We start from the raw sequence: 21,045 nt of genomic DNA, 5'->3' as shown, positions 1-21,045 counted from the left end.
GCAAACTCCTCAGGTGTTGTGATTTTATGACTTACTTTTAAACATATACTTTCTTGTCCATATGGCAACACAGTGCGTCGAATTAACTGAAATCCGGGTTTGATCCGGGTAATTGGATGTAGTTGGCGATATCTGGCGGCGGTTCTCAAAATGTTGCGATTATTTTTTAAAATTTTCAAAGTTAAATAACTCGGTTATTTTCAATTTATTTTAAAAATGGTAAAGAGAAAATATGTTTATTTTGACCAGATCTACCACCCCTTAAAATATCTGCACTCGTTTCTGGGACATCCTGTATAATAAATTTGCTTCAACGGGTATATCACAAGCTAGAACTGCTTTTGAACAATGTCCCAGGATGATTTTTTAACTCTCATTAAGATTAAGTAGGGGATATTTCGTCATGAAAATGAATAAAATTAAAAATATTCATCAATTCATTTTAAATTTAATATCATTTTTCTTTGTAATATTGATTTTAACTGTAATTTCCATTCGTTTGCTACTCTGAAACGTTCAAGCATCTTGTTTTGTATGTTGAGGTATTACATTAGAGCAGGAAATTCATGAGACATCCGTTATATTATTAATATAAAGAGTAATAATATAAAGTTCTTAGTGATACTACCCAGTACAATGGAATAATTCAATATTAAAACATTAGTAAGTGATTTAGTTAAAGTAAATTTTTTCTGTTAAATATGGTAGGCAAATAGAACAATAGTTCTAAGGTAGCATAAACTTAATAAAATCCAGCGATGCTTTATTATTTAATTTTATTAGAATTTATCTTGTACAATAAATAAATAAATAAATTAGAGCACTGCATTTTTATTTCCTACTTAATCTAAAGTCTTATGTCTTTTTAATATCCTAAATATTTATATAAAAAAATTATGTTTACTTCACAGTTTTTCCTGTATTCTAGAAAAATCTCTGAAATAAAAGAAATATCAACCTATTTCGAAGTGCCCAAATATTTGAGCAGCCAACAAAATTCGTAGTAATATAATGTAACCCCAAATATGCACAACACCGGTATGTAAGTCTCTTGAACACTTAGTCCACCTTTTTCTATTAACAACTAAATTTCAGTCTATTTATTTTTAATGTATTATTATTTTTCTTGTCTTTCTGGAATGCTGAGTTGCTTCTTTTCAACCGCCTCTGGATAACTGTACAAGGGTTGAAAGCCTCCTATTAACTGAGGCTTGAAATTTTCCATATCAAACTCGCTAGTTGTAGCGAGAGGTATGGTAGTTGTCTCTGTATCGTCGGAGGAGGCAGGTTTACCTCGGTCCCGTACGACTGACCAACCCTGGTTCACTGCTGAATCTACGTTAACGCTGGCTTGAAATGGAGCTTGGAAGTCTTGCTGGTCCGGTAATGACGAATCAACGTCTGCATCTGATTTATGGTTACTGTACGTATGATGTGATACAATGATCGGCGCTTGGTATTTCTTTTTAAGGTTTGGCTCGATGTTCTCAATTACACCCGGTCTAATTTCTGGAATAACCGGACTACCATAATTGGGCATCGAGTATTTATCTGAACTCATGCTGGGATCGGTTGGAGTGTAGGCTATAGCTATCGGTTTTTCCGTGTACGTTTTCAACGTTACCGATATTTGATTAGAGTTGTATTTATTTTTTCCACCCGTAACGATTCTGCTTTCTGTGTTTTCACCAATATTATTCCATTGATTGTAATTGTCTGGTCCGTCGTCCAATTTATTATCCGGTACGTTAGAATGTCCTAAAACCGAGTCTGGACGTTCTAATGGATATGGAAAATCGGATTTTGTAGGAAAAGTTGGGGGCTTAGGGTGAGGTTTCAAAATAGGAGCGTCGTTTCTGTCGTGATTTTGAAAATTAAAGTCGTTTTCAATTTTTGATGGCGGTAATGGTAATTCTCCTCTAGTACCAACAATAACTCCTTCAGAATCCTTACTGTTGTCCATATTTATTCCTGCCTCAACTGGATATACTCTATAAATGGTCTTATTATTCGTGGTATTTCTTGTTGCCTCTTGTGCAAGAATTTTCAAGGTTTCACCATCAACTTCTTTGATCGGTAACCTTTCGGGTTTTTCTTTTTCTTTTTCAGTTTTTGCTTGAATCATTTGCAATGTTTCTACTTCTTCATTTGCTATTGAATGTCTTTTATTTGCAATTTGTATATTTGGAGGTGTCTGATATAAGTTTAATTCTGGAGAGTTCTGTGTTTCAACTGGTCTGGGATCCTCGTTCATTATTCTATCTTCAGCAATAGGAGTTTGATTATCTAAACTTTGGAGGGCTAAAGCGATGGGTCTTCTTTCTTCTATTTGTGGAGGAGAATTTTTTAATACATTTTTTTGAGGATATGTATGAGGTGGTGGTCGAACGGGAGGCAACATTTTTTCAAAATATCCAATTGGCCTATTTGATGGCCGTTCTAATAATGGTTGTCGATTAAATCTTTGATCGAATATGTATGGGGATCCATGGGAATGATAATGTTTCAAATTTGGTCTAAATTGAGGTAAGATATTTGGAAGATTATCAATTCTTTTGTAGGCAACTTCTGGTCGTGGTCTGGGTGGTCGTACGTATTCGGGTTTTCCATTATAAAAGTGGCCGGGTCGTGGATCCCAAGGAGGCCTTACCGGTCTTTCTGATGGTTCATATCTAACCGGCAATATATCTTTTTCAAGTGGAGGGGTTAAATCACTAGGCAATTGATGTGTTATAGGGTTGGAGTGTAATTTTAGTACTTCTCTTGTGGGTGTTGGTACAGGCAACTTTTGTTCGAATCTTGAAGGAATGGAGTTTGGTTTTAATATTTTATTTTCTTCTGGAAATATTATCTTATTGACACTTTCTTGTGGGAACTGCACTTTATCATCATGATCTATACTATCATCCATTACTTGTCCTTTTATTTGCTTAATGCCACTAATAGGCATACCTATAGCTAAAGATGCTTCAGAATTTTGATGAGGTTGAATGGTAACCGAGCTACCTGCTATCTCATGGGTTTGTGGTTTAAAGGCTATTTGGGGTCCGTTGGTATCCGAATTACTACTGTAGCTTGCTTCATGGCCGTAAAGGGGTCTGAATGGATTACCATCATAAGGACTTTCTTTTAGAGCTACACCCACATATTGACCTGGTCCTCCGACGCTTTGATGCTGTCCTACTACGAAAGAAACGGTATCTTGATCAGGTGCAATGTGAATATTACTTGTACTAGGGACCAACGAATTAATCGGTCTTTGTTGATTTTGTGGGAAAGGAAGCTGAACCGTTAATTGCGGATGTGTTTCATGCTTTACCTTTTCACTATTGAGTTTTTCTCGAAGATTTTGTGTTGCTACGATAATTGGATCTCTATGTACGGGTGCGTTTATATGGTTGTCACCTAAGGGTAGAGATGTTACTCTTGATGTTGTTGCTTGAGTAGTCGTGGTAGTAGTTGTAGAGGGAATAGTGGTAGTAGTGGTCGTTGCTTTTGTTGATGTGAAAAAGATAGGAATTGTCGCTGGTTCTGTTTTTGAGCTATATAATTCTGAAGAACTAGTAGGTTTAACGGTAGTTACTTGCTCTTTTATTTTGATAGTAGTATTTTTTTGGACGTTATGGAAATTATTTATAGGTGAAGTTTTCTCAAATTTGACATCCAAGGGCTGTACTTTTAGAGTCTCTTCTGCATGAACATTATTTTCTACAGCAATATTGTCAGTTAATTTTGGGTTGTTATAATCATCTTCATCGTTATATTCGTAATTTGTATCCAGATCTGTACTCGCTTCTGTTTGTAAACTTGGTGGACCAGCATGTATATTTGGATAGTTCTTTGTTGTCAAAATCTTCTCGATTTTAGGTGTAGTCGTAATAAATGTATTATCAGGAATTTTTGGAGGAGGATTTATGGGAGCGCTAGTAGTTTTAGGCTCTTCAGTAGAGGTCATTTCGTCATAACTTCCGAACAACTGCTCAAATAAACTTAAAACCCTTGATGTTGAAGTACTGGGCGTGATTGTAGATGTAAGGTAAATATGTTTTACGTCTGGCGTAGTTAATTTGTTATTTGATTTTATTTCATGTGTAACTTCAGTCGAACTATCATAGTAGTCGTACTCTTCATTGAAGCTGGGATGTGACATGTCGGAATTTAGTAAACTAACAGATTTTGTTGTTATTTCGGGATAAATCTTCATTGTAGTAGGCCGAGTTGTGGTAGTGGCGACTGGAGTGGTAGCCATAGTTCGTTGTGTTGTACGTGGTGTGAAATACGATCCTGTTGTATAATACGTAGGGTTTGCAGTAGGCCTTTTCGTAGTAGTGGTTTTTGGCACACCAAACGTGTCTTTATGATTATGGTACTTGTTAACACTACCTTGAATTTTTGTACTCGCATAAGGACTAGACATTAGAGGTGGAACGTATTTTTCAGGGTTGTATCTAACCGGGAGATTAAGAAAATCATGAAAATTAGTTGTTAGTTGATTCACAGCATTATATCTATGACTTCCGTAGTTATCTATATTTCCATCTTTCCTATCGATATTCTTTTTATCGTAAACATCGTCTGACGGGGTATCATCGACGTAATCATCCACGTCATCATCATTACTATCATTATTTTTAGTTGATGTTGACTTATGATTAAAATCAATTTTGCCCGTGGATGGATCTTTTTCTACATAGAATGGTTTTCCCTCGTTAAAAATGTCATCAGGTAAGTTATATCCTGGTCGGACTAAAGCTGAAGGGTCAGGAATTTCTTCAGATTGCGCAGGAATACTGTTGTGGCTTTGGTTCTATAACAAGCAAAAAAGAAAATAGTAAGTTCAAATACTGTATCATCGAAAAAAAAACGGCGTCCAATTGGCTTGAAAATGATAATCGATGACATACTCCATATAATTTTAGTTAAAAGTTAGAATATAAAATATAATCTAAAATCTATTTAAAATGGCTGAATCTAATTATATGGAGAACAGAACAACTCTAGCCCTAAATCTAATATAATAAATCTAAATCTATAATTATTTAGGTAGGACAAATACAATGGTCCTAAATGTATCTGAAAAACTTAGCAGCATATTATGCAGATAAAAGTATGTAAAAAAATTCGTATAAATTTATGTCCTAAAATGTTTCGTTTTGGGAGATACAGGGTGTAGAAGTTTCACTTTTATTTCGATTTTTTCCAAATAATTTCTAAACTCGTCGATATTTATATGAAAACTGATGTCTGGGAATTTTTTGACATAAGAAATTAGTTTCAAGAGTATGTAATATGTTTTTGTCTATGCCCGTATAAAACTACTGAGTGAAAAGTTATACATTTTCTCCCTTTTTTGAGTAAAAAAGGCCTCTTTCTAAAAAATGCTACTACTACCCTACTACTATTCGTATACTAGTTCTCGCGATATTTGGAATCGAAGTAATCAATACATGTCATGATATCATAATTAAACCTAAAGTAAAAACTTACTATTTTCGCTGTCGTTGATTCCAAGCTATCCGTATAGTCATAATCGTATGCATAATTTTCTTCTGTATAATTCTTATTGTCTAGATGTCCCCCCATAAGGGAGTTTCCTTGTGCGTGTATCACCAGTCCCGTCGATATAAGGATCTTGATTATTGTTAGCAGGACATACTTCAAATCCATTTTTTAAATCTGAAAAATTGAATATATACACATTAAATTTCATTTTAATTAGGGCACTAGGTCTTTCAAAGACCGATTTTTTTGCTTTATTTATTATACTTATTTTTTCAGAATCTGTTTATTAGAAGAGTTATTAAGTGTCTCATTAATTTTATGCGTTTTTAATAAATAAACCTGACATAGATAATATATAATCAGTGTCGCTGCTACTGAACATGTGTTTGGAATTTTAAATTTGTTGAAAAAATTGTATACATTTATATTATACAGGGTGTTTCAAAAACATGTGCCATTTCTCGTAAGGAGAATAAAATAAGATTGATTTTTTATATCAACATAGGTCCGATTCTAGTTGGTTTCATAAATACAGGGGGCCAAAATACTTTATTTTATTTTGTTATCGATTTATTATAATTTTCTTCTAAGTGCCGGAATGAAATTTTGATGATAAAAGTTACTATAAGTGCTGTATATATTAATACTAAAAAAGTGTCATTTTTTGTCTATCTAAAAATGCTCCCATTAAAAAATCTTGAGAACTTCCTACTGATAATAAAATAAAAACTCAGACTCTTTGAAATCTACAGCTGCAGCTGACGACTTTATCAGCATCATCGGTAGATGCATGGTAGATGCTGTACCGGGCTGTACCGGGTGCGTCTCGTACAACATTGCTGTACCGGGTGCGTCTCAAAAGTGGCTAACCCCTATAACTTTTTTATTTTTAGATAGATAAAAAACGAGATTTGGTATGTTAGTATATGACATAAATTGGGATTGATTGACGTATTCAATTGTTTTTGGTCACTTCCTGTTTCACCGGAAATGACTACAACTTTTGATTTTTAAATGGTACCCTCGGTATATTTCTACTTTATTCGATAGAAAATGACACTCTGAATAGAATGACATATCATATGTCAACATTGACATTTTCACATATGGTTTATTTGAAATTGTAACATGCGGTTCATAACGAAAATTTGATTTAAAATACCAAGTGTGTGATACCAAATTATTCGTAAAAAAATCCTTTTTCCAAATATGCTAATGAGCCACCCTGTTCCATTTGAAAAAAAATAGATATCATTAAAAATACGATTTGGGCTTCTTTTAACCGACCAGGACAAGACACGAAAAACATTAGACGATTAAATCTAATTCTCCAAGGCTCCTTGATTAAAAATTAATGTTTTTAACACAGCTACTCTATACTGAAATTTAACTATTATTTTTTAAGCGAAAATGTCAAAAATTGACATATGATATGTCATTCTATTCAGAGTACAATATATAACAGTATACAAAAACAACTGAATACGGCAATAAATAATAATTTATGTCATATATTAATATATCAAATGTAGTATTTTTATCCAGAAAAATAAAAAAGTTATAGGGGTGAGCCAATTTTGAGACGCACCCGGTATACGTTAGTATTGAATCAAATGGTTCCATCATGCCTCAAATGTATCGATTCTGGAAAAAGCTAACTGCGAGAGTTTTAAAGTCATGGTTACAAAATCCCGACTAAGATGGGCTGGTCACGTATGTGGAATGCAAGAAAACTAAGTTAAGAGGCTAAGAAGAGATTTTTGAATGTCCGGAGTGCGGTAGACAGATAACATCACGTATCGGGCTTTTCAGTCACAGAAAAGCTCATTAAAAGCTCACAGAAAAGCTCACGCCTTGCGTGACTATCTTCTGATGCGTGTTCAATACTCGTCAGCGAGTAATAGCAGTATGTATGTATGTATGTAGTCTTGAATTGTTATAATCTCCAGTATTCTCAGTCAGTGTGTGTGTCATCCGCATTTAAACAAAATCCTCAAGGTTTGGTTTGGACACCTAAAACGTAACATAAATTTCCTTCGCAAAAAACATTCACGTCGGTAGGAAGACACTATCCGAATAAAGCTGAAGAAACCAATAAATAAACTACTAAAAATTCGCCGTGTTATTTAGTACCAGCAACGTACCGTTGGGTGAAGCCGGCCGCCGCTGATTCCACTCCATAAAATAGATCTAGCGGTACTCACAAGTTACCGCTGGTGGTGTACCTATAACCAAAACAAAACGAAAAACCAGGTATGGCAATCGTCTATTTGCATAGACCATGGTGCCGTTAAGATACTGCTTGTTTCGCTGTTCGCCATGAATTGTCTGGAATTGTTACAATTAAATGGTTTACTAGGCCAAGAATGCCGGTTCTGTTCATATCGTGTGAATTCTACGCGTAAAAAATAATTTAAGAAAACTTATTAAAATTATTAATTTTATTATTGATTTGGTCAGTTAAGACTCCCGCATTATAAAACAATTATTTAATACTAACTGATGCAATTTAATTTTTCCACGTGTTACAGTTAATTTATAGCTTATTTTTTAATGCTAGTTATCAATAAATAAATTTGCACGCGTACAGTGTACCTATCCTCTGCTACTGAAGTTATTTCCATTGCAGGCATTGATCAGGAATCACTTTTACAAACCTTTATTTAACTTGCCATAAATAAATACAACTATGATTAGAATGCTCATTGAGGGCAACAGTACTGGAAGAGTTGTCAGCTTAGGGGTTTTGGACTCACTGAATGGGAGCCTACCCCAGTATCCTTCAGAAAGAAATCTACGCTATCGAAAGATGCGTACAACTTATCTTAGATAGGAAACAGGAACTATCGGAATCAAGAAACAGCCATCTTTTCCGATAGTCAAGCAGCATTAAAATCGACCAACTCATTTACCATCAATCCTTGAAATTTTAGAAACTTTTTGGAGGGCATATTGGTGAACATTCCAAAGCGCAACTTTGCCTCAATTTAACCATGTTCATATCTATTACGGTTTCCGAGATACTAATGCTCGTGTCCCGAATTTGTAACACCCTGTATAATTGATAGTACGGTAGGTTGTACTTTATTCAATCGATCAAATAATAATAAAGCCATTCCTAGCATGAAAACAATAAGGATAGTTTTTAGCTATTGAAAATACCGAATGATCGAATAAAAACGGCGTCAGCGATGGTTATGAAATGAAGCTCGCTGTCATTTTATATGTAAATTTATATGGGAAATGTCATCGATGTTCATTTCATAGAAATCGCTGACGCCGTTTTATTCGATCATATGGTAGTAGATTAGTTTTTTTCCTGTGGAGGCTGAGCCCAGTGTATTAATCCAAGTAGTAGTGAATTTTTTTCGCACTTATTTTCCTGGTGGGTGAATATATAATAGTTTTTTCCAATAAAGATTTTTATTCGAAATTGGTCAAAGAATGCCTAGAGGAGCTGAACAAATTTGCCAAAAAAAAAAAATCTTCCTACTTTAGGTTGAAAATATCATTTATTATGGTTAATGAAAACGATCTAGCTAGAAAAGGAGCGAACACTACACAACTGGACTAGAACCGTTCTGCTTCCCAAGTGAAAACAAACTTAAGTAAGAACAGTCTTTCAGTGGACTGAAGCTAAAGGCGGACTCTCACCTCTCAAGACTCGTCTACTTGGCAAGTACGCCAATATTTGCGTACTTGGCAAGTATCACCACTTTGCAAACAACATTGACAAGTGTGGCGCTCACACGACGCGCGACGTGTCCATTTCAACAAGTACGCCAGCACAAACATTGTTTAAATCCTTTGCAAGTAAACAGTATAGTCGCATCCCCGGTATCCATAGTCTCGAAATTGTCATTGCTAGGGATTCTTTTATTTTAAGTTTTTTTTTACTGTACACTGCAATACGATTTTTATGTTCTTTATGTTTGGCCATCCATATGAAGGGCTCATTTCCGTATAAATCTATAAATTCCAAAACAACATAGTTTGAGGACTACACGGGAAAAAACAGCGTTGTCCATTTTAATTCGAGCCGAGAAAAATGCGATTTAGTGTTTTTAAAGAAATACATATGTTATTTTCTGTTGAATAATTAGAAAAATATATATTACTACCAATTCTGAATTATTAATATTGTTAATTATCGCCATATTCTGAAATACCGAAATAAAAATGTCAAAATGCAAAACAAAACAGGGGAAAACCAGGGATGTCCAATTAAAGGTTGTATAAAATCAAAATCTAAACTATTATTTTTTTGTTGTAGGAAGAAAATTAATATTTAAGTAGGTTTTTATTAGAACACATAAATTTACTACATGTAATGCTAATTGCAAGATGCGTAAGGACATCTCTGGTTTTTGCCATTTACGCGTGGACCACTCTGGTTTTTCCCTTGTACGGCAAAATAACTAAGCTGTAATATCTCTGGGACTAAGCGTATTATTGCTTTCTTTTTTCTCGAATGACGCTAACATTTGCCTACTGTATCGCTATCTTAATTTCTATGAAAATTTGTACACTCCATTTATTGCTGAAGGAACGATTTTGGTATGTCGCCGATTAAGTTATTAATGTAAATTTGATATTATATAATCTATTATTGTTTTAACGTTTTAAATTATCCGCAATTAACTTGAAAAACACTACGATCCGGAAATAAACCGGACATACGCTATAACAGATAACAGTACAATTATTTGCGCAGTCGTTAGGCTAGCCAATGCTACACTTGGCAAGTGTATAAATATACGAATAAAGCCGGGACCCAATTAGGCCACACACCACGCTATCCTACGTGGAAAAGAGTGTACACATGAGATCTGGGAGAGACGACGCACGTGTGATAGCGTGGGATGGCGTGACGTGGGGTGGCGTGTTGCCTAGTGTGTACGTAATACATGTAATTAAATGGAAACAACATACGCACATATCTTGGCGTGTTGGCTAATGGGGTCCCGGCATAATTGTGATCCTTTGACTCGGGCTATGTTTACAGACAGAGAGTGGGAACGCAACGAGTGACAAATAATTGCACAAGGAAACCGTTCTCACGACATGGCAAGTATATTCCAATAACAAATAATGTTTGTCAAGTACACGAGTTGTGAAAATGCGCCTTAAGAAACAACTGTGAATGCAGATTCTGCGGGGAAGTGGGAAAACACCAGAACAGCTCATCACTGAGCGTCATCATCGCCGAGATAACAACCAGTCGTAACTTTGGTACGACTGATATCGGAGATGGAGAACTAAACTCTGTAAAACCATCTGACACTGGCTTTTATCAAAGCCTTGAGGCTGTACGATAATAAGGTGGCGGTGATTAACTTTCCCCCTCCTATACAATCTACAATCTATTGTTGATGATTATTTCAATACAAAAGGTATTCCACAAAAGATTTTTTGGTGGGAACTGACGTCCTGTAAAAATTTTGATTAAACACATTATTTCCGTTTTCATTCGGTCATGATCGCGTTTATCTCACGATATTCTCACGCGCATTCTTCAGCATGAGTCTTACAATAGCCGCGCAAAGGGAAATCGGAGGCGTGGGTGCGAGCGGTAGACGCGGACATAACGGTACCTCTTCATTGTGTTCGAATTAACAGCGAGATACTCCGCGAGATGGTCAAGGTGAAGGCGTGGCCTTGGACGCCGACGCCAGTGACCCACATTTTGGAAGAAGCCGGTGCCTCACCTACAAGAAACCGCTTTACTGGGCCTTCCGCTTGTTTTGCTCTGATAAACACGAAAAGATTCTAAAGTTATTTTATAACCGTGTGACAATCCAGTTCGTTTGCTAAGCTAATTTAATCTGGTCTATAATAAATTAGGCCAGTTAAAGGCTTTAATGATATTTTAGAAAGAAATAAACGAATATTGTGTATATTTGCAAGAAATCGACTGATTTACTTTATTTCTTCTAATATTCGTTAGTGCTGTTTCACATGGAGCGGATCCGACGGAATACTTTCACCTGTGCTACTAATCTGTGCATGTGAAACAACGTTTTATCATATAGCAGGTACGTGCGCGGATGGTCCGTCGAAGCAAGAGCTCAACAGATGGCCGTCGCGTCAGACAAAATCATTTAGACGGATCATCCGCGTCCATGTGAAAATATTCATATAAACTCATGGTACTTGTTCAACCATGTGAAACAGCACTGACGCCAAACAAACAAAAAAAAATATTTAAGAATGTAACGATTAGGGATGAGCGAGACTGATCTTGGTCTTGTTTTTTATATTGTAAGACCAAGACCAAGAATAGTATACCTCTTCTTTAGTTCCACCTTGTTCCACTAAATTTTAATCTATTGCTGCGGCTTAACGCTATTGCTTTTTTAGGTCGACAAATATATTAGTGAATATTCAAAAAATTTGTAGTTAGGATTTTTGTCCCAAATATATCCGTCCAATATTTTCCGAAAATATTTTCACAGAAAACATATCTTGGCCGATCCACTAACCTTGGCATTTATTAACGATTAGTTTAGAGCTATCCTTTCCATGTACATCACTTGTTCTGGACCGCTTGTTCTGGAATCAGCTGATACCTTTGATAGTGCCATAAACATACATTTATAGTATTAGGCGTGATACATGGCACACCTTTATGATATGACTAGAAATACTTTACCCCCACATGGAATTTGGAACCTTATTTGGGGCCTTTAGTTGAAAAAAGAAACAAAAATGCCAGTGCAAACTAGTGATGGGAAAACCGATTAATTTCAATAATCGAGTACTCGAGTTTCAAACGATTTCAATAATTGAGTGATCACTCGTATTTAAAAATACGGGTTTTCGCCCGTCGCTTGCTGTACTCGTAACGCCAAGCAGTAAGTTGCGTGCGCAGAGCACATATCCTTTCGGTGATGAATGGCAAAAGTAGCAAGCGACGAGCGATTCGCTTAATCGCTTGATTTTGTTCATTTTTTTTTTCAAACCATTGTCGATGTAGGTCGTAAAATTTTGTCACTCAGCTATACGCAACGGATAACGTCGTATAAATTTGCTACTTGCAATGTATCTAGAAAATTCGCTCGGCTTTTTAGTAGTATGTCCCATTAAAATCGGATTTCAATTTATTTTATTCTAGGATCGCTTGCGTTCATCGCTCGTAACTCGTCACTTGCATCGCTCGTTCATAATCGAGAGATGTCGGACATTTCAATAATAGAGTACTCGAACGAATTTTCGCTCGAGTTATGCCATCACTATGCAAAACCATGCGAAAGTTATACAGGGTTGTTCACCACATACGACACTGAGTATTGTATCTAAACGATGATATTTTTACAAATTGTAAGTTTGGGGTTCGTCGAAGGACTATTAGAGCTACAATTTAAAAATATTTTTACAAGATACAGAGTGTCCCAAATAAATAAAAAAATATCAAAGTTGTATTTTTTTAAATGGAACACCCTGTATATTATTGCATTTTTAGTTTCTACGATTAAAATAAAGGTAAATTTGATTAAGGTTTATTACACTTAAACCTTACCGTTTTTGAAATATTTTCAATTTTGCGAAGTTGCAGTATAAATTTTAAGGCTTTCTTTCTCCGAGGATATCAAAGTTTTTAATACTAAATATTTACTGAAGTTTATTTATTGATCAGTTATTGTGTTGCAATAATAAAAATTATGCTACCTTATACAGGGTGTCTAAAAATTTATTTTAAATAATTACTAGCTTTAAACGGCAGTAACTTATTTAATTTAAATAAAACACCCTGTATATTTTATGAGAATATTTAATTTAGACCTCATTTATCAATATATCCATGGAATATTGACATTTTAGATTGTTTTTAAAACAACAAATGTACAAAATGTACAGGCTAGTAATATTATCGTTTTTAGTAAAACGATAATATTAGTAGCCCATTTGTATGCAAAAAGAAAACTATTTAAATCTTTATAAAAGAGTATACCATTAATTAAATATACCACCAGTATTTCCGCCCAAATACTAATTAACTCCATACTTAATTGTGTTGGTTAATAAATTATTCTAAATAAATGTGGATTTGAATCAGAAATCAATATAATAATAAGTTATGAAAATGAACAATGAACGTCTCTGTTGTTATAAATAAGCATTTGTCAAAAAATGAAATATCATTTTTAAGGTGTTACTTTTTACCATACTGTTTAATACACATACAAAATTCAGTGTTTTAGTATTTGGAGCAATTATTATTAATCAACGCAAACAGTCAATTAATGTAGTTTGTATACTGGAATCATATTAATTGGTCCTCTTTAACAAATATTTAAACAGTTTTTTTTTTATTTTTTTAATGAAATAAACGCACTATATCGACAATATTAGTATGTGTACTCTTTAAAAATTTGGTACATCTTTACAAATAATATAAAATGTCAGTAGTCCATGGGTATATTGATAAATGAGCTCTAAATTACAAGAAAATTCATTTTCTACGGAAACTTGAAGAGATAGGTAAAAAATGGTATAATACAATTTGATAGACAATTAAATTGTGCATCTGATTCTCATAAAATATACAGGGTGTTCCATTTAAATTAAACAAGTTATTGCCGTTTAAAGCTAGTAATTATTTAAAATAAATTTTTAGACACTCTGTATAAGGTAGTAAAGTTTTTATTATTGCAACACAATAACTGATCAATAAATAAACTTCAGTAAATATTTAGTATTAAAAACTTTGATACCCTCGGAGAAATGAAGCCTTAAAATTTATACTGCAATTTCACAAAATTGAAAATAATCAAAAACGGTAAGGTTTAAGTGTAATAAACCTTAATCAAATTTACCTTTATTTTAATCGTAGAAACTAAAATTGTAATAATATATAGGGTGTTCCATTTAAAAAAATACAACTTTGATATTTTTTATTTATTTGGGACAATCTGTATCTTGTAAAAATATTTTTAAATGGTAGCTCTAATAGTCCTTCAACGAACCCAAAACTTACAATTTGTAAAAATCTAGTCGTTTAGCTACAATACTCCGTGTCGTATGTGGTGAACAACCCTGTAGACTAATTATTAGCCTTATGTGCCACCTTCTCAAATTATTTCTGGTCGGCCAACTTATAATCAATATTTAACCAATCGAAAGAGTAACAAACTACACATACTTGGGCACTAAATTCGTTAGAATGAGAAATCTCCTCAAGAGTATAGATCTTAATTTACAAACTAAACTAAGATTACTTAAATGTTATGTCGGGTCTGTGCTCCTGTATGCTGCCGAGTAATAGACATTGACGGAAGCGTCCACAAAGAAACTTCTTTGAAAAAAAAAAGTTGTTGAAGTTGTTGGAAAAGTTGAGAAAGTTGAGAAAGTCTTTGATGTGACTGTATAGTCACATCTCGTCTGTATAGACGAAATCTTAAAATCCCCTGGGGAACCGCGTATCGTGTATCCCTATAATATAGATTTATAAATGCTTCAAAAGGAGACCAAAATCATGGACATTATTAATGGACATTATTAACGAACGCAAACAAAGAATATCTGGGACCCATAATGGAACCAAAAGAGATATGGTCTAGTTCAGTTGATACTCCAGTGAAAGGACGACCTCTGGAAGACGCAGAACGCAGAATGGCCATTCCTGTCATCCTGTCTACATGAGAATTATTTAGAGCAAAAGAGCAGTAGTCAGTAAAGTTCAAATCGCCTTTGCTTATCGCCCTCATCCGGAACGGATATACGCTACACTTAGAAGAAGATTTTTTTTAGTTATTTATGGGACTTTTTAAAGTTATCATCAGGAAGTTGTACCGTCTCTATTCTATTCTTTGGTTGTTTTAAAATAATATAAATTCTAGCAATTTCAAATAGATCAACAAGACTCTCTCTGAATCTTTGCCAAATTTTCTTTTTGTCATTCGTGTTCCTTTACTAGGATCCATTAAAACTGTTCAATCTGGTTTCTAGTCACTTCACGTACTATTAAAAAGTCGTTTTTTTTCAGAAGAAGTTACCAATCAAAATAGAAAATCGAAACTAATCAAAAGTATATTTCTTTCCATAGTCAGAATACCTTTCGGCGAAAATATAATTTAAATTAGTACTTTATTAAAATATTGCCACTACCCCTCCCCAGTCTCATTCTCTAGATGCGCGACTGCGTTATACAGGGTGAGTCTTAAATAAGAGCAAATATTTTTAGGAGTGAAGATGTTGAAAATCGTGCATTTTCTTTTAAATTTCCCCGTATATTTTTCGAAAACTTTTTAGTGCTTGTTCACCGCAAATTTTCCCATGGTATAATTTCTTAATCCCTGATATTACCATAGTTACGGCTTTACTCTATAGTTACGGCAATAAAAGGGATGCAAATACAGAAAAAAATCCGATGGCTGTCAAAATTTTCTCAAAAAAATCAATTTTTTAAAAAATTTTAAACTTAAATAACTGGGTTATTTTGGACTTATCTGAAAAATGGCAAAGAGAAAATATGTTTGTTTAATCGAGATCTACCAGCCCTGAAAATATTTGCACTTATTTAAGACACACCCTGTATAATATAATATTAGCTATTAAAAAATTGAGCAATGTTATTGTTTTGAAAAAAGTTTAAAAAATGTTGAAATTTATCACATATAATTTATTATTCATAATATTATTTAAAGTTGTTAATTATGACGCATCATTTTATTGTAATGAATTATAGGCCAGTCGGACAGACCGTTATGTTTTTTATTTGTCATAATACCTCGAGATTAAACAGTTTTATCGAATTTTACTTAAATACTGATTAAAATAAAAAAAGAAAGTTCAGAGATTTTAAATATTTAACCTTTATTTGTTCTTATAATCGACGCGTGAACTTAATAAGTGATAATTACCTCTTATAGAACAAAATAAATACTTAAAGTTTGTTAACAGCACATTTAAATAAATGGGCACATAATGGGCATATAAAGGGCTTGTCTTTTATATTATGCATATAGAGATAGAAAAAACAGTAGATAACTTTTAAACACTATTGTTTTTAAAGAAAGTATGTAGATATTCTCCACGAATCGATATATATATATTAATTTTTCGGGATTCTTAATTCGGATTAGTCGGGACTGTACGGAGAATGGTCCAACAGTTCGATGTTCTCTTGCTTTAAAAACCCAATTATTGTTTTTCGAGCTGTGTGGGAACTTGCACTGTCTTGGTGGAAGATCATTCGTTGAGGGTTAGTTTTTCGAAACTCATCATTACTTTCGGCTAACTAAATAGATATGTATCAATCAGCAGTAACTATCCTTTGATCTTGCAGAGGAATTGTCGCTACATGGCCCGCTTTTGAGACAAATGGCGCCACCATCTTTTTGGAAACACTTCGAGAACGGATACCTTTCGTCGGTTTTGGGTTTTGGTTGATCTTAAGAGTAAATATAGGATTTATCACCACTGGCAATACTCTATATATTTTTTGAGTTTCCTGTGTTAAACTGGTGTAGAGTTTTTTGGCACCAATTGACTCAAATTGCTTTCTGTTCTTCCGTTAACTGATGCGGTATGCAAGGAGATACTTCTTCGTGTAAAAATTTTGAATTGAAATTTCTGAAATATTCAATGATGCTTCAGTTTCATGGTATGTGACATGTCGATCTTCTTGGATCAACTTACGTACAGCATTGACGTTTACCATAACTGCTGTTGTTGGTGGACCTGTTCTTGGATCGTCGCTAAGACTAATCCGTCCACGTTCACATTCTCCATACAAATGAGAAATTGTCGAATGATATAGTGTTTCATTATCCAAAAAAAACACATTATCTAAATTCTTCATTTCGAATCCATTATCTAAAAAACAAACAAAAACCAACTCGGCAAGGCATTCTTGTTGAGAGAAATCTTCAAAAATTGTAAAAAATTATTGCGCCAAAATTCCATTTTTTGACTAACTCGTCAACTTCAAAAATTCAGGTATAGCATGGGTATAGCTCATGGTATAGCTTTAAACGTAGTTTTAGACGTATTTGGATGACAGATAATTTTGACATTTGATATGATTGTTGACAGGCACCTACTCTGTTTCTACACTCAGATGCAAAAAAACGCAACGGAGAAATTTTTGTTAATTTTTTTTTAAAGTGTTATATTTTTGTTATTTTCATAATGTTTTTAGCAGGCTGTAGATAATTATGTCAACTTCAATTCGTAAACTCAGTTTTTATAAACTTCAGTATTTAGCATATTATACAGGGTTAATCAAGGGGTTGTTTTTTACACTAACTTTAAAACACCCTGTGCAATAATTTCGTGTGTAAATTTTCCTAAAATATAATTGTACGGTCAGAACTATGTCTTTTAAGCATTTCATTTTTTGGATCATGTCAATACAAGCCTTCGTTAATTTTTAAGAGCGAAATGAGCTTGCCACCAACAATTTGCAATTTTTTAAATTATTACCATTTCTTTTTGAAGTTATTTTTGAATATGACAAGGGGGCTTTGGTGATTATTGTGAACTATATACTAACTTTGAACTGCCCATCATGTTCGACGTTTGGGAAATGCTTGGTAGGAGGATTAGAGGTCGCGAAGCGGTACCAGCTTTATTAAATGAACTTCGCTTTTCGCTTGGTCCTTAAAGAAGAATAAGAAAACATAACGCAATATAATATATGCAGCCTCACAGACAGTATGAACGGACATACACAGGCAGTTATAGCATTCAAGGGAAACAATACAAAGTATTAGGGTATTTTTTACATTTTTTTTTCTGCTTGTATACTTGAGTATTACAAATTTTTTGTTTTCTTCAATATTGTTAAAAAAATGTCTATACCTATGTGGCGGATTCATCTATCCAAAAAAATCCTTTATGGGTATTTCGCTACTGCACTGCAATATTGTTATTATCGTCAATATCGTTATTAAAGTTTATTAAAACTGGACTGAATCTTTAATGCTTTTTTTTTTAATTTAGTATAGAGTATCCAATGCAGCGTAATATGACGTTATGACGATAGTCACAAAAACATCTCGTCATATTAAAAAGTTACATCAAAAAGTAATGATAATTATTGAAAAAATTACAAATTCATGAATCAATAATTATATACAGCTTACTAAAAAAATCATGAAAATAGGGCTAAAAATAACAAAAATATAACACTTTAAATTTGACCAAAATTTTCTCCGTTGCGTTTTTTTTTGCATCTGAGTGCATATGGAAAATATAAAAGACAACTCTCGTATTAATTTAAAGCACAGAAAAGCAAAGCAGCTAAGTCAATACCGAATATTTTTCCTACATAGAGAATATTCAACCGCGACCGCAAATACACGCACTTTTCAGCACGTCGACCGTTGTTTCAGAGGAAATGCTGGAAGTGAAGAGCCGCAGATTCGAAGAAAAATTCGCTGGTTAACATTCACTCTGCGATGCAGCAGATAAAGAGACCGGCAAGTAAACAGTGCTTGATGCCTAGCTAAGCATTTACTTTTTTTCCTTATTACTCTACCTCGAAGACTTCTCAAAGGATTTAGTGGTTGTTTCACAGTAATAAATATTATTTGGTTCTTTATTAAATAACTTCATTAATCAGTTTATAAAAATCTCTCCGTCAATGATTACTATTAAATGAAGATCGCTGTCATTTTATATGTAAAATTATATCCGGAATGTCATTGATCGTCATTTCCAAGCCAACTGGACGCCATTTTTTTCGATCATACGCTACAATATGAATAAAGGGTTTTATGATCAAGCATGCTTTGTATAATAACGTTTTTTTAACTAATAATGCAGCCAAAATAAACCGGAAATGTAATCCCTAACTAATAACCGGAAATGTTATCCCTAACATTTCCGGTTATTTGTTTGTTGTTAAAACGTGGTAAAAAATTACCGGTCATACGTCTTCAAATGCCGGTAATTTCGGTAATTGTTAAAGAAATAAATATGCACTAGGCTAGAAGCCAAATTTGTCAGAACTCCAATCAGAAGAAACTATTAGTTAGCCTCGAATAGTGATGCCTTCATTTCAAACACTCATTACGGTTGCAATAGATTTATTACAATAGTTATTCTTATAATGCAATTAAAATATTCATAATTTTTATTACTGTTTTTAAATTCCTTTAAAAAATATATTATTTAGAGTAAAGTTGCACCGAAAAAATATGGTATAATTTTTAACCACAGCACTGCAACCACTAAAAGTTGGTGTGGAGCAGTTGGTTACAAAAATTCAAACCAGTTAATAAACAGATTTTACTTCAAAATGTAGGATTGCTGAGGTAACAAATCGGAGCACCCCTTTAACTATCGAGTGTCCCGGTCCTTTAATACTTCCATCCTTACATTGACTTCGGAAAAACTATGTTATGTGTAAAAATAAATAATTTGTTATTAATTTAGTTTTCTATCTATATCTGATTATTTTGTTCCATAATTCCATTAATTCAAATTTTAATTCAATTCTTTAATTCAAATTTGTACTCAAATGGAAACTGGTAACGCACTCTGTATAATGTGGGCATAAAAGTCGTTTGAGTACGCTCATTTTCTTTCTCATTCATTTGTTATTCAATTCGCAATAACGGTAATTAAAAAATAAACTTTTGATATATTACAGACGTAAAATAATATAATAAATAAAAATGTCTTTTATATATTTTTTTTTTAAATTTTTATCATTTTATTTTTTCAGCGTTATTTATTTTGTCTATGTGATATGTGATATTTTCTGTATGATATTATAACTCTTCTCACAATATAATAATAATCGTTATTATTTTTAATTACTAATAAAGTGAGACAATAAAAAAATCAGGATTTAACAAAAATAAACATAACAAATCAAAATGTACAATAAAATAATAAAAAAATTAAATAATAAAGAAACCTCGATAGAACTTACTTTTTTATATCCTAATTTAAAAGTCTATATTTTACACTCCAATGCTGATTATCCAATATTAAAAAACATCGACATTTTCATTAAAAAAAAAACACTATCTCAAACTACGAAACATGAGAAGAGCGAGGTCAGTACGGATTCTCTTGAAATTTCTTCGACCGCGACTTGAAATGCACGCACACTCGTCGAAGAAGAAATGTTGGAAGTGAAGACCCGAAGATACGAGGAAAATTGACTGGTTCCCTGCGCGTGTAACTTCGACGGAGACCAAAAATCGAAGCGATTAGTTTTTTGCGGACGACAAAGACATCGACCGAGCGGCTACTTTGATAACTACTGCTCGGACCATTCTTCGGTCTTCCTTCTTCCGCCAGCAGGGGACAGTTTTCGCAATGCCGACCTGCAGGAAAAAACGTTTTTGGTACGTCGATGACACTCGAACCTTTCGTATAAGGAGAAAGTTTTGTTTGGTTAGTTGGTTAGTGACTATATCGAATGTCATTTCGAGTAATGTGAACATTTTCACCTGTATCCTATTATTGTTTCCTGAAAAAAAATACCAGTTGAGTGCAGTTGAATATTGCGGCAAGAGGCTCAATAATTTGTTTTATTTTATGTTGTCAATAAATGTTAGTAGTTCTTAAAATTGTTATAAAAAT

At 33.6% G+C, this 21,045-nt stretch overlaps 1 protein-coding gene across 1 annotated transcript; it reads right to left on the bottom strand.

Moving 5' to 3' along the window:
• Nucleotides 1-208: 208 nt before the first annotated feature.
• Nucleotides 209-20,702, bottom strand: LOC115877127. The gene is made up of 3 exons (XM_030893250.1): nt 20,387-20,702; nt 5,488-5,676; nt 209-4,807 (listed from the first exon to the last, which is right to left on the bottom strand). Exons 2-3 carry the CDS (start codon nt 5,665-5,667, stop codon nt 1,118-1,120), a joined length of 3,870 nt encoding a protein of 1,289 aa, XP_030749110.1. The 5' UTR covers nt 5,668-5,676; nt 20,387-20,702; the 3' UTR covers nt 209-1,117.
• Nucleotides 20,703-21,045: the final 343 nt, after the last annotated feature.

The sequence above is a fragment of the Sitophilus oryzae genome, unplaced genomic scaffold, assembly GCF_002938485.1.
Source record: "Sitophilus oryzae breed Bouriz unplaced genomic scaffold, Soryzae_2.0 scaffold_1442_pilon_pilon, whole genome shotgun sequence".
Classification (NCBI taxonomy): Eukaryota; Metazoa; Arthropoda; class Insecta; order Coleoptera; family Curculionidae; genus Sitophilus; species Sitophilus oryzae.
This window is presented reverse-complemented; position numbering and strand designations above follow the sequence as displayed.

What these genes read in the sequence shown, in the direction of transcription:
- LOC115877127 (XM_030893250.1), bottom strand. Translation starts at nt 5,667, where the DNA reads ATGGATTTGAAGTATGTCCTGCTAACAATAATCAAGATCCTTATATCG. An exon ending in AATCAACGACAGCGAAAATA is followed by an intron (nt 4,808 to 5,487) that starts GTAAGTTTTTAC and finishes TGCTTGTTATAG; the next exon opens with AACCAAAGCCACAACAGTAT.